General features: G+C 40.3%; 1 protein-coding gene across 1 annotated transcript; it reads left to right on the forward strand.

Annotated features, from left to right (window-relative positions):
- Window positions 1–7,262: 7,262 nt before the first annotated feature.
- LOC115741189 (potassium transporter 8) lies at window positions 7,263–13,170 on the forward strand. Its single transcript, XM_030674952.2, has 8 exons — window positions 7,263–7,508; window positions 7,634–8,114; window positions 8,226–8,282; window positions 10,312–10,572; window positions 10,664–10,716; window positions 11,139–11,262; window positions 11,335–11,589; window positions 11,843–13,170. The coding sequence occupies exons 1-8, from the start codon at window positions 7,470–7,472 to the stop codon at window positions 12,892–12,894; spliced, it is 2,322 nt and encodes a 773-aa protein (XP_030530812.1). The 5' UTR covers window positions 7,263–7,469; the 3' UTR covers window positions 12,895–13,170.
- Window positions 13,171–14,869: the final 1,699 nt, after the last annotated feature.

Genomic DNA, 14,869 nt, shown 5'->3' on the forward strand with positions numbered 1-14,869 from the left:
TTGGTGGTTATTGTCGAGATTTTCGCGGGAAAACAGAAGAAAATGCATGGACCTCGGCGAGACGGGACTTAGGTGTCATTTCCGCAAATCACAAGGGTAATTATGGAAAAAAGTAAAAGAGGCTATGATGTTTGGGCCTGAGGCCAGCGAAACGCAATTAGATGGAAATGATAATATACATATGAAGGAATACAAAGAATTACAAAAATAGAAAGAGGCAGCACTATTTATACACTGATTAAATCGATTTAATATAATGGTATAACATTTTTTTCGATATAGACACTCGTAGCGATAATAACATTTTCAATGATTCACAAACAAAAAAACAAAAAAATAAAAGCAATTGAGGAAAAACATGGCGAACGAAATAACAAGTAAAGCGGGAAACGCCTGGATCAATCGGATATAAAGTCAAAACAAATGTCATTATCTTGAGCTAACGAGAAAAAAAAAACCCGTAAAATTCGGAAGTCTGATTGCATGAATTTTATTTATTTATTTATTTATTTTGACCGGTTGAATTTTATTTATTTCAATTGCTTATGAATTTGAGTATTGAGAATTCTAACGGGGACATGAGTTACGAATCTATTTATGTTATATTGATTTTTCAAAGATTGTGACTCTTTGTGCAATTGGACCGCTCCTTCCAAAGCCCAAATGATAAGAAGCCGAACTCGAATTAATGGGCCTAAAGCGAAATTTGGTGACCATTGTATTTAATTTTTAATGGTGAATGGAGGCGAATTAAAGGACCTAAATCAAAATCTCGTGAATATTATATCCAATTTTTTTTAATGAAAATAGGCGAATTAATGGGCCTAAATCAAAGTCTAGTGAATGTTATATGTCACTTTTTATAGTGAATAAATATAGGGGGGAAAGTGTAAAAAAAAATTCTTAAACCTATTGCATTTTTGCCAATTCAGTCTTAAACATTTTGTTTTTGTGTCAATCGAGTCCATCTGGTTAATTTTGATCGAAAATTGCCGATGTGAACGTTGTTTGTCCTGCATGACACGACCGGCACCGACGTTGACATTTCTTAATATTCTTTTTATGTTTTTCATGATTTTTTGGTTTTTTCCCTCTTTTCTGTACAATTTTTTTTATTCAAAGCCGACGAGGGTCACTGACCCATCCCTTTCGGGCCCAAGCGAGGGCTGCGACGCTAGCTCTCAATAAAAAAAGAAATTACAAAAAAAGAAAAAGAAAATAAAAGAAAAGTACACATTCATGCCACGTAGGATGATCGATATCCACATCCGTAATTTCAGGCCAAAATTATTTGGATGAACTTAATTGACACAGATGCAAAAAGTTTATAACTGAATTGATACATATACAAAAGGTTTAAAACTGAATTGACATCAATATAATAGATTTATGATTTTTTTTTTTTACACTTTTCCCGAATATGGGCGAATTAATGGGCCTAAATCAGAATATTTCTTTCTAATGGGCCTACAAGACAGTGCAGCACTAATCACAGTTGTGCAGACTATCAATTTCACTTCCGAAATCGAATAGATCCGAACTTGCGATTAATTAATGTCTTCTTTTTTTTTTTCCTTATTTGTCGTCACGTCAGTCCTTGTCAACTGTCATACATTATACAGCTCAAAAACAAGAAAAAAGAAGAAGAGAGGAAAAATCAGGATCCTAAGCATTGGTCTCTTCTATGCTTGATATTATTTTATATAGAACTGACCTGTCTTTTTTTGTGAATATTATTTTGTTTTATTTTATATATTATCGTATTACATGAAGATATATATATATATATATTATTTATTAGTTCCTCTAGATGTGTGGTCAGATATTGGAGTAGAAAAATAAAAATAAAAATGAAGGAAAGAGTCAATATTGGGTTTTTCGGAGGGGATTAAGGATCTGGACAACTAAGAAATGTCTGAGATCCGATGTACGCGACTGGTGGGCCTCATATATGTGATTGTGTGTAGCAGAACGAGGCTGTGAGATTCCTCGGGATAGCTTGATTTCCGGAGTTAATCTCTGAATATGCTCTCCGGTAATGCATTGAATAATAATAATAAGGGTTAATATCTCAAAAAATTCTAAACTTTGCTATTTTGTTTCATATTTGTGGTACGTCTGTTTTGAAAAAAAAAAAGAACGATTTAAAAAATATTTTTCTAAAAATGATTATTTATATCATTTAGAAAAATTAGTCAACGAAAAATATTTCCATCATCGATAAAAATCTATGCCTAACTATAGTAGGTGATGAAAAAAAATCATTAATTTATCTTTAAAAGTAATATAAGCAATTATCTTTTGAAAAATATTTTTCAAAAATAGCTTATTTTTTCGCAAAACGAGCGCATCCTCATTATCGAAAGTGATAAAAGACAGTTTAATAAATTGTCCTCTAAATTGATGAGGCGGAATTTGAAATTCCGATGGTCGATGAAAGCATGGATGTCTGCGACGCGACCGTCCTACAACGCCGAGCATAACGTGTATAAAATCTGGCCGAATCCGTAGACGCGACCGTCCCACAACGCCGAGGATAATGTGCATAAAATCTGACCAATTTGGGCTCCCGCATGGCCGCCATGAAAGAACGACGGAGTATGATGCACGTAAAAGTCGACCAATTTGAACGCCGACGTGGTCGTCTATGTCGGAAAAATTTGTCCATGCCTCACTCTGGATGCGCCGTCAGCTAGATTGGGGGCGGACTTTGTGTGACGTGGACTTGACCAGAAAACTCGCGAAAAACATAATAATGAGTGCGTGGTCAAATATCTCGAGTTGAAATGTTGACTGCACATTATTGAATTTGCTTGCGTTGAATGGGATAATTGAAAATGCCAAACAATAGACCTAGAGGGATTTAGACTCGGAACTTCTGGCACTACCCGGTCTTCGACTCTTGCCACCGACGCGAAAGGGGATGGCAGAGAAAAGAGGGGGACAAAAACCGGAGACGGCCGAAGCTCGGTCTCCCAGTCCCCGTGTTTTTATGGGGGCGGAAGGCTCGCTCCGGCCGGCCGGCACACATGCACACATCAAACGATGTGGTAGAAAGCAACTTGCGGACTCGAAGGACATGATCAGTTGTGGATTAGGGCGAGCGTGGAATTTGGTACTTGGATGCATTTAAGCGGGAGCCAGAAAGGAGGAACGTGCGGATTGATCCAACCTTGACCACGTATGGATTCCCGGAAATCGCTAGAAAACAGCCAGAAAACTAAAAGCAGAAAGGGAAGGGAAACAAGCGGCGGAGAAAGAAAGCCCGAACAGTGGAAAGTGTCCCACTGCCCCCACAACCGAAGCATCCAGCCACAGCTTCTGTGATTGCAATGGCTGCTGCATTTAGGTGAAGCTACTTCGTTTGACGGATTGATTGGTTGTTCTAAGTCTCGTTAATTATGTGCCTCACCATTGATGTATCGACATAAATCGACGTCGAAACCACCTTTCGAGGATGAAATAATTACAAGCCATATGTTGGTTTAACAGAAGCGTCACGTTCCGTGTTTGATATGAACTCGTTATCGGGTAGGATGTTATAGATGACTGATGGCACGGAGTAGAAAGTCACATCATTTGTGCAGCGCGGTACAAGCAATTCTATCAATCATATTAAGTTTGAGACAAGTATTTTTGCGATAGTTTAGGGTCTAAGTTGCAATTATTCCAGAAAAGCTGTACACATTTTGGAAACCCTAGAAAGGTTTCTTTTTATTCTTTCCATGTGACCATCGAATAATCAATTGCGGTATGATGTAGTTGTAGAGAGTTTTATGATGTATGGCTAAGTCACTTTTGCCACGCAGAGACTCCCCGTTCTCCAAGGCTCGGTTTATTTTGTGAAAAGTAATTTTTAGGAAAATGTTTTTTGAATTTTTCGGTATTTAGTTTGGGAAAAATAAGCTACTACGGAAAAATATTTTCCAGCCAAGGAAAAAATCCTTTAAAAATAGAGAAAATATTTTCCTCTTTTTGACTCACCTTTGCTTCCTCAATTCATTCACATTCATTTTTTTTAACTATTTTTTATTTTATTCTTTTTTCTTCTTCTTCCTCCTCCCTCTGCGCGTGGCTCCTTCTTCCTTCTTCCTTTCCAATCACGGACCTTGGCTATGGCCGGTAGCTCGACGATTAGCCATGACGCCGGCCGGCAAGCTTGAGGCTCACCGGGATCAGTTGAGCATCGAGCTCGCTTGCGACCGATCGCTTGACGTAAATCAAAAGGAAAATAAAAAAATAAAAAATGAAAAGATAAATAATTAAAATTTTAATTTTTTTTCAAAAAAATGAAAATAAAAATAAAAAATTTTCGAAAGAAGTGCATAAAGGAAAATCAAATTTGATTTCACATACCAAACGATGGAAAATATTTTTTTTTGGGTCTTTTTCATATTTCAACCAAACATCGGAGACACTTTATTAGTAAAAATGCTATGCTATTATAATCTTTCAAGTAAATAAATGGGTAAGTGGGCTAAATTACACTATACCTGTGCGCGGGTACTTGACACACCTACCATTCTACACGCTTGCAATTTAGAATTGGCACTAATTAACAATTATTTTTTTTTTCTATATTCGAATTTATAATAATAAATTAATTGCTGGGTAAATTTTAAGAAATAAAAAAAATTTCGACATGAATAGTTGTGTCCAAATAAATTTTTTTTTTCGAATATGAAGAGTTGTGTCGGAATAAACTGTCTTTCGGGGAATGAAGAGTTGCGTCCGAATTTACGGTTTTCGGACACGAAAAGTCGTGGAACAGATAATTCCTTAAATAGAGTGTTATCACGCTTCGGAATCTGATTCCATTTATTCTTATTCGTTCGCTATGTCGGATCAGCGATAAACATGTCTGATTCTTTAACAATCGACTCGATTTTGTAGCGTCGGATCAATGCGTATAACCCAAGAATCGCCTCCTTTCGATTTGATTTTCAAATAAGTATCCGATTCTCAACGTCTCGGAACCAAAATACGGATATCTGCTCGAGTCCAAAAGGCAAAGCAAGCAACATCCTCGCCTCCATACAATCTAAAGAATGGGTTAAAAAGTTGATCTAACTTTCTCCATCGTTAGACTAATTAACTAGGTTGAGCCGGATCGACCCTTTTGTTCCATTGGGATATTATGCTCTCCAAGAGGATATATCGTGCGGAAAAGCACCCAAAAAAAAAATCATTAAAAAAAATCAATCTTTTGAATAATTCGAACGTTCCCTTTTGAAATGCCTGCGGAGAGGCTGCGTGCCAGCAGCCGCCATTGGCCAACCCTCGCGCAGAAGAGGCGAGTCCAAGGTCCATTCCGCGTTCGCGGAGCATCCGAGTCCGAGTCAAAGGTTGTCGACCTGCCCGTGGTCGGGATCAACGCCACGTGTTTGAACTCGTTTCGAATCGTACATCGGATGTCGTAATTTCCAATACGAAATGGCAATTTTTTTTTGTACGAAATAATTGAAATAATACGCAACATTAAAACGAAATATTTTTCTTCTGGGGATTTTTTGCAGAAGAAGCCGCCACCGGCACCACCCTGCGAGCCATGGCGTTCTCGCTTTCTCAAAGTGAGTGGCCAGCAATGTTTCCATTATCTCCAATGCTCTCCTTCCACTTCTTTGTTTTTTTTTTTTTTGTCTTTTTTCAATCCTTTAATCCTCCAAAATGTAAATGTTGTTTTGATTTTCTTCCCGATTGTAATGCGAGGTCAGCTGAATTCGAATCCTCTCTTTCTTCTTTATTATTGTTACTAGTGTTGATGATGTTGATCGTATCACTCTTCAAACGAGCGCGTTCGATGTATTTTCTTTAGGGATGTGTATTGGTCTCGCTCCAACTCGAGAACCACAACCGGACCTGCCGATTTTTGGGAACGGTCCATTTCCCGATTTCAAATTTTTGGAACCGAGAATGACCAATCTGGTTCTTGGATTTTGATGAGGGATCATACCAAAATGGCGAAACCGGCCTAGAGTATGTTACATTTTCTTATTCAACTAGGGCAAAATGTACAAATTATTTGTGGAAGTAATCTCTTCTTTTACAAGGAACATCCTTATGATTAGTAATTTCATCATACATTTGAGTAACTTTCAATACATTTAGGAACTTTTCAAAAGGGAAATAAAATGCTTGAAAAACAGAATGACAATGTCGATTTATGAGACAACCCGGGAACTAGATCAAGATAGGCCGATCCGGTCTGGTCCAATTCCGGGGTGGACCCATTTTCGCCGATCGAGACCGACCATGTCCGAGCCGATACCCGGTTCTAGGGTGAAAACTAACATACCCTAAACTCGATCACCTCTGATTTCCTCGTCACACAAGACGGGGGATACGAGACATGACTTTTCTCTAGAAATAAAAATGAGGAAAAAGTCTTTGTTCCGTCAACAGAACACACAGACGTTGAATCGTCGCTCGCATTCTTGCCTGTGGAGTTCAACATGTCGATTTCAAGTGTTTCATTGTCGATGACACATCTCTCGATCGGGAATCCATCCAAATTCTATCCAATGATCACACGTCCCACAAACGAATAAAGATTAAGCAGATCTTGTAAATTTTACCGAAATAAGCAATTCCGTATCGAACGAGAAGTTGTTTCGTGCTCTAGAACGGCCTATGCGCTCTCGCTCTTTTCTTTTCTTTTCTTTTCTTTTTCTTGTGGGAAAGGCGCAATGCTCATATTAACAGCGGAAAATATCTTAAATGAACCCCGACACACGTGAGTCCAATTCGCATGAATCGTTGAATGACGTGGGACCTGCGTGGAACCGGTCTAGATCGAACGGCACGGGTGAGCTGAGCCTACGTGTATCTGGTGCAGGCAACATCTGCTCCCCAGCAGAGAGCTCTTTTTCCGTGGAATTGTCCTCGTTTGATAGGCAGCCCAACGGGAGAAGATAACATCCAAGTTAGATAGCCAGTCATCAAGTCCAAAAGATATTCTATCTAGAATCTCAGCTACTCAACAAAAGCCAAACTTCTACAAAAAAAAAAAAAACAAAAACAAAAACAAAAGCCAAATTTTTTATAAAAAAAATTGACATTTACAAGAAAAAGTGGAAATAAAATAGAACCCAAGGCCACCACACACATTATTGACACAATCATCATATACAAACATCTCTCTCTCTCTCTCTCTTTCCCCAAACTTTTTTTAGCAGCAATAGCAATCGCCAACTACCCTCCTCGTTTCTCACATTACTTGCACTATTCTCCATATTTAGTTTGTGGTGTTTCGTGCTTGTTCTCTGTTTGTCTGCATTGGTGGGCATACGCTCTTGTCCAAGCAAGTAAAACAAACGTTTCTATTTGTTGTCGGCCGACTCTTTGCTCTTCTCCTTCGCTTGCTCCGACTGGGGAAGGTATTTAGCCCATCTGAGCCGTTTTTGTTTCACTTCTGAGTTGAGCCTCAGCTCGTCAAAAATGAGTCTTGAGCGATTCTGACACGAGCCCAGATGGATCTTGAAGGCGTGATCAGCAATAACCCAATAAAGGTACGACATGTGGCGTCTCGGCTGCCGAATCACCTTCGTAAAGATTTCGGCTTTGTGGGTTCTTTCTTTTTTGTCTTGCTCGATGCTCATTTACTTGGTGATTGCGTTCTTCATTGCTGTTGCAGAGAGATTCATGGAAGACGGTGTTGACTCTCGCTTACCAGAGCTTAGGCGTTGTGTATGGAGACTTGAGCACCTCCCCATTGTATGTGTACAAGAGCACTTTTGCGGAGGACATAAGACACTCGGAGACCAACGAGGAAATTTATGGGGTCTTGTCCTTTGTGTTCTGGACATTGACATTAGTACCATTGGTGAAGTATGTGTTCATTGTGCTCAGAGCTGATGATAATGGTGAAGGTGGGACTTTTGCCCTGTACTCGCTGTTGTGCCGACATGCCCGGGTTAATTCGCTGCCGAATTGCCAGCTCGCCGACGAGGAATTATTCGAGTATAAGAACGATGGGTCTGGGAAGAGGGATATTGGGTCTAGCTTGAAATCAACTCTGGAGAAGCACAGAGTGTTGCAGAGGCTGTTGTTGGTGTTGGCTTTGATCGGGACGTGTATGGTGATTGGAGATGGTGTGCTGACTCCTGCACTTTCTGGTACAAAAATCACCAAAAATTCTCTGGGACTAGGTGTTTTCAGAATAATATTTTTCCTCTGCAATATCAAATTTGAGAGGCAGTGACTTTGATTTCTGGTGATGCTTGCAGTTTTCTCTGCTGTGTCAGGGTTGGAGCTCTCCATCGATGCTAGTGAGCAACGCAGATGTAAGTCTCCATGACTGACTTTGTCCAAATTTGGATTACATTTGTGTCATCAATGAACAATCACAAGGTCGTCTTCTATCTGGTGGATATTTTAATCTGCAACATAGAGTTTTACCTTGTCATAAAGAGTTCATAATCCATTCCAATTCCTCGTGGCAATTACTCAACTTGGGATTCTGTCTGGAGATGCATTTTTGGGAATTATCATGAATACGGAATGTTTGAGAATTAGAGATATACAATTTCTGTCTGTTTTAGTTGCCTGAAACATCTTTTTTCCGGAGATTATTAGGCATCTTATGTGCTGTGAAGTTTCATTGCGAAGACATTCGAGTCTGTAGTCCTTTGAAGTTTCTTTTCCCACTGTTTAGCACGTCCAGAGCTTTGACTAGTTTAAAATGGTGTGAACCTTTAATTCCTGTTCAACATGATGACGTGAGATCAACAAACAAGCAGAGATGACCTAACTGAAATGAACTCATGCATTATTGTTGGTCCTTAAGACAAACAGCCCTGCTTTAATAAAGCCAAATCACCATCAACTTTTTTTAAAATTAGCATTAGATGGGAAGTGCTGATGCCACCGGTCTTCTTATGATATAAGACAGGAAAAGATATGGCTAAGGATATGAGCTTGCCACTAATAAAAAGATCATCCAGTGCCTTCTAGAAAGTCTGGTTAGGAGTAGTAACTAAGCAGCAGTGAAAAGAATAGGGAAGACTTGATAAGATCTGATAATTAAAGAAATCATTAAGATCAGTCTAGAATACATTTTTTTTTTCCGCACGGGATGACCTAATTCAGATTTTGGCCTCATTAGACGGGTTGGCGTAATAGTTAAACCTGCAGATGGAGTTTCCCATGAAGCACACGTAATCATGAGCGCTGATTCAGCAAATTTGACCTGCTTTTTCACTCTCCAGAACATCATAGTGGATCTAATACAAGAATGAGCTTATCATCATCATTCCTTAAACTACTTCGACCATATTTGTCACATCAGGAAGTTCGGTCAGTAAGGCTTTGCTTTTGAGGACATTTTAAGCTATCCAAATGGCCACTGATGTTCCACTTTCATCTTTATCTCTATCATGGAGATGGCCAGCTTGTTTGCCACTATAACCATTTCAGTTTTTTGGCTTGCCTTCTGGTCTCTCTTTCGACGGTCCTTCTGTTAGTGCCTTCCTTTTGTGCATGTGGGCCAAGCAAACTTTGTCAGCCATACTGCATAATTCCATGCAAGAAAAGTGCGATGAAAACCCAGGTCCACTTATTTTAGGGAAAACGAAGATGCCAAATATGCCTTCAATTTTGATTTTTTTCGTTTAAGTTCAGCAACTACTGTCTTCGGTGAATCATGATGCTTGGACTAAGTACACTAGAGCCTCACTTCCTACTCTGCTGAACTGAATTTTTCAGAAACTTTGACAATGCTCTTTTCAGCTCGCTGTTAATTCAGCATTGAGCTTGAGTTCTAACCCTCTCTACAATATAATAAATAAAACAATCTGATCAATGATCTCAATTATTTTTCATGATACTTCCCTAAGTTAGAATCCTGTCATACATAGAGAGGTGACGAATGTTGTTCTTCAATACAAGTCCTTTACCTCCAATCGCTCAGCTATAGGAGAACTTTATAGCTGCCAAAACTTCCATGAAGGTCACATTGCTTCACCAATTGAAACCATTTGGTCAACTTAGCTTCTAACTTTTTGATCAATTCATTGTCGTAAGTCATCTTAGTATCTTGTCACCTTTACAAATCCTATTGTGTAGAATACATTACATCCTACTATGGTGAAACAGGATAGTAGCCTGCACTTTCACTCTAATGAATGATTTCCACAAGTACTTCACAATTGACTATCATGGGGCAATGGGTGTTGGCAAACCCTCCCTGGTCATTCACTGTCATAGGACTAGCATGATAGCATTAAAACAGATATTTCAGGGCTATTCATTTCCTCATCTTCAAGTGCTTGCTGACCCTTCAGGCTCAGTAATTCTGCTTTCTTAATTTTGCAGATGTTGAAGTCCCAGTAGCTTGTGCCATACTTGTGTTTTTGTTTGCTCTGCAACATTATGGGACCCATCGAGTTGGTTTCCTTTTTGCGCCTGTGGTGATTACATGGCTCTTCTGTATCAGTGCTATTGGTGTATATAACATCTTCCACTGGAATCCCCATGTATATCAAGCACTCTCTCCATATTATATGTACAAGTTTTTGAAGAAGACGCAAAGGGGAGGTTGGATGTCCTTGGGAGGAATTCTACTGTGCATTACAGGTACAAGAGTATGTACTTGAGCTGCATCATCCCGTATCAACTTGATTTGGTGCTACGTATTCCCCTTACACTCTCTGTTTCTGTATCTCAGGCTCAGAAGCTATGTTTGCTGATCTAGGTCATTTCTCCCAGTTGTCGATCCAGGTATTGGAGATATGTTACCCGTTTCACTGGATATTAGCTCTGACTTTATTTTCACCTCGAAGTGGAATCTATCTTGGATTGATAGATACTCCCTTGGTGTTCTTTTTTTTTTTTTTTCGTTTGTTTTGGGTCAAACTCCCTTGGTGCTTAATAGGACCATAATTGCATGAACCTCAAGTCTACTTGACAAGTGCTTCAATCATATCTCTCCACGCTAGAACGCTTTTCCTGTCTTCCCATGCAATATCATTATGGGGAATTTGGTCGGTTCTTTCAGCATATTATCGGGTGCACGTCTTGGAAACATGGACAAAGGAACTACGTTTGTTTTGACGACAAAACCACTCCGAAAAATCCACTTGAGCAGTTTTGGGAACACACTTAGAACTTCATATTACTAATCAAAGATATTGTTGGCGCAGATTGCTTTTACCTTGGTGGTTTATCCGTCCTTAATCCTGGCATACATGGGACAAGCTGCTTATCTGTCCCAGCATCATGTTATGGATAGTCACTACCACATTGGATTCTATGTATCAGTACCAGGTACGTCACGAAAGCATCATCATCTGAGCAAGTCATCTAAATACTAATTTGTGCTATTATCTTCCATTTCAGAGAAGATAAGGTGGCCCGTGCTGGTGATAGCAATACTAGCGGCTGTAGTTGGAAGTCAAGCAATCATCACCGGGACTTTCTCGATAATAAAGCAGTGTTCTGCTCTGGGTTGCTTTCCAAGAGTCAAGATAGTGCACACATCGTCCAAGATACATGGCCAGATTTATATTCCAGAGATCAACTGGACTCTGATGCTTCTTTGCTTGGCTGTGACTGTTGGTTTTAGGGACACCAAACGGATGGGAAATGCATCAGGTAGTGTTTTCTGCCATTTGCAAACCACCATCTTCATATTTGTTTGGATGAACACTTTGTTTTGCATTACCAATTTGACCTCTCCTTTGTCTGCTTTATGAGAACTTGAGAAACATCCTCCTTCTGGCACAAATCAGGGTCCTTTCATTCCAAGATTGTCGCCATCTTTAAGCGCAAATTCAATTGGTTTAGCATAAATTTTGATGCGTTCTTTCTTAAACTAACATGCTGAATCTCTTCTTTATCTGAATAGGTTTGGCAGTTATTACTGTCATGCTCGTGACTACCTGCCTGATGTCTCTGGTTATGGTCCTGTGTTGGCACAAGAGTGTTCTATTAGCTCTGTGCTTCATTTTCTTCTTTGGCTCGATTGAAGCGCTTTACTTCTCCGCATCCCTCATCAAGTTTCTCGAAGGAGCATGGGTCCCCATTGCCCTCTCGTTTATATTTATGATCATCATGTACGTGTGGCACTACGGGACGCTAAAAAAGTACGAGTTCGACGTCCAAAATAAGGTTTCCATGCACTGGCTCCTAAGTCTGGGTCCCAATCTAGGGATTGTGAGGGTTCGGGGGATTGGACTGATACACACAGAACTTGTTTCGGGAATCCCGGCTATTTTCTCCCACTTCGTCACCAACCTTCCGGCTTTCCACCAGGTTCTAGTCTTTCTCTGCATCAAATCCGTCCCAGTCCCACATGTCAGGCCCAAGGAAAGGTTCTTGGTGGGGAGAGTAGGCCCCAAGGAGTACCGGGTATATAGGTGCATAGCCCGGTACGGATATCGTGACATTCACAAGGATGACTTGGAGTTTGAGAAGGATCTCTTTTGTAGCATCGCAGAACTAGTTCGGTCGGAGAAGCTGGAATGCACCCCTAGGATGGACGATTCGGAGGACGAGAAAATGACAGTCGTCGGGACGTCTTCTTCCAATCTAGACGGGGTAAGATTGTGCGAGGACAACGCGGGATCCTCTCAAAAGGAAGGCGCCTCATCAGAAGTAGTAGAGGTAATTACTCCGCAGAAGCCGAGGAAGAGGGTGAGGTTCCTAGTGCCGGAGAGCCCGAGGATGGACCGGGAAGCACGCGAAGAGCTGAAGGAACTGATGGAAGCGAGGGAGGCCGGGATGGCAGTCATTATGGGGCACTCACATGTGAGGGCAAAGAGGGGTTCAAGTTTTATGAAGAAGTTAGTCATCAATCTGGGGTATGACTTCTTGAGGAGGAACTCCAGAGGGCCTACTTATGCTCTGAGCATCCCTCATGCATCGACCTTAGAAGTTGGGATGGTGTACGAGGTCTGATGATGCTGCTGTATTAAAGAAAATGCAGCTTTTTGACTTGCCATGTATATGTCAGAAACGGATATATCAAATGATGTTGTTTCATCCTAAAATAGGACGAGGACCTCCCTGTTATTATCTTACCTTGACCAACCCTCTTGGCCAACTTTCATCTCTTTTCGGATCATTTTTTTTCGCCTATATTCCATTTCAAATGTGTAAAGGTTGAACTTGGAACTTGCCAATCCATTAGCTTGGATGACTCCCCGAGTCCTTAGCAGATTGAGTCTGAGAAAAGAGTCCTACCGGTTTCTTGAGTGCATCAAGAAGATGGTGTCGGCTTTCATCCTAGGAAAACCAAAAGTTGCAGATTCGGTCACTTATCAAGAAGATGCCCTTCACTCACGTTTACACTGGATCATCAGAAGTGATAATGCTCCGTTAGATCTTGGAAAAGGGCTGTATCCGACAGTTAAGTTGAAGATCTCTTGGTTGCAGTGTAGGTGAGTTGGCCCTTTAAGGGCGCCAACGACAACCATCCTGTTCTCGGAAGATATTTTTGGCAAAAAATAGGTTTTTCCATTTTTATTTCCTAGATGAGTTTCTGAGCAGAGAAACACATTTGATAACGATACAAAATCTTTATTCCCGAACAGAAATTTATTTGATAACGACATAAAATTTCTGTGGTTGTTGGCCTTCGAGCCTCGGTTGGCGACTAGTAATCGGCGGACGGCGGCTGGAGACCGACCTCCAGCTATAGGGATGCGAGAGAGGAGGAGTGAGCGATGAAAAAAAATTTTATTTCTGTTTCTGTGCAAAAATAGAAAAGCATAAACTTTCTACTTCTCATTTTGGCTCCAAACCTATTTATGGACTAAAAATTTATCCTGAAAATAGAGAAATAAAATTATATTACCGGACGGATTTCTATTCCAAACTTGTCGCGCAGATGGAAAAACATAATAGTTATTAGTTGCGCTCCAAATTTACACGACTCGTGGGGAACTTTCATCCGTTTTCTTAGACAGATCTTTGATCAGCCCAAGGAACCTCTAAACTTGGACATGATTGACAATTCTTAATCAATTCCAGATTCTAAATCATTAGATGGAAAAAAGATTGGGCTTATTTCTTTAAGGCTAGGCATTCACATAAGTGCATCCCTACCATTTAATCTAATGGCTCCACTTGCTTCATATCTCGAGACTGCTTTACACATAAGATCCATGCGATCAATCGACTTCATTAGACTCAAGGTGCCTACGGTACAATGAGTTCACGCAATAATCTTTCCTTTCAACGAATCATTTCGATCGTAGCTTTCCACATACATGATACATGACTTTAGATCCTCATATTTGTGTATGGGAAGTTTTCTTGGACTTAGCCTTAACTAAGAGAGAGGCTACTAGCAGCCGCGACAATGGTCTGTTCATGTTTTCTGTGCTTAGCAGCCAGAAAAAAAAAAGAAAGAAAAACGACAATGTATCGAACTATCACAATCGGCTATACCAAGCAAATGGCGAAATCCGTAAAGCGGAGACAGATCGGCGTTTCACGACAGACGCCTATGCTTAGAACACTCGGATAGTCGAATTTCGAATTCAGTAGCGTGGTTAGAAACTAGTTCTAGTGAAAAAGAGTGTACAGGCATTGGGAGGGAATTGCAGGCCAATCGAATCTGTAGTCTGTTAGCTTTGCTATTGGAAAGTAAGAAACCAAGGGAGATTGCGATAATCCCGTCGAATCTTAGGGAGCAGGAAGAAAACACGAAGAAGGTAAAGTGAGAAAAACTGCAAATTTGAAGGGGCCAACATGATAATCTTTCTCAGGCATCTTCTCCCACACACTTGCTTCTGCATAAAGCAAAAATGGGTGTAGCAAATCTAGGCTTACATACACATTTAACAAAGTGAATTACCCATCAAATGACCTGATAAAGCAAATCCGCATAAGCAAATTCATGAGACAAGAAGCAGAGGGCGTGATTCCT

This window comes from Rhodamnia argentea, chromosome 8, assembly GCF_020921035.1.
Source record: "Rhodamnia argentea isolate NSW1041297 chromosome 8, ASM2092103v1, whole genome shotgun sequence".
Lineage (NCBI taxonomy): Eukaryota > Viridiplantae > Streptophyta > Magnoliopsida > Myrtales > Myrtaceae > Rhodamnia > Rhodamnia argentea.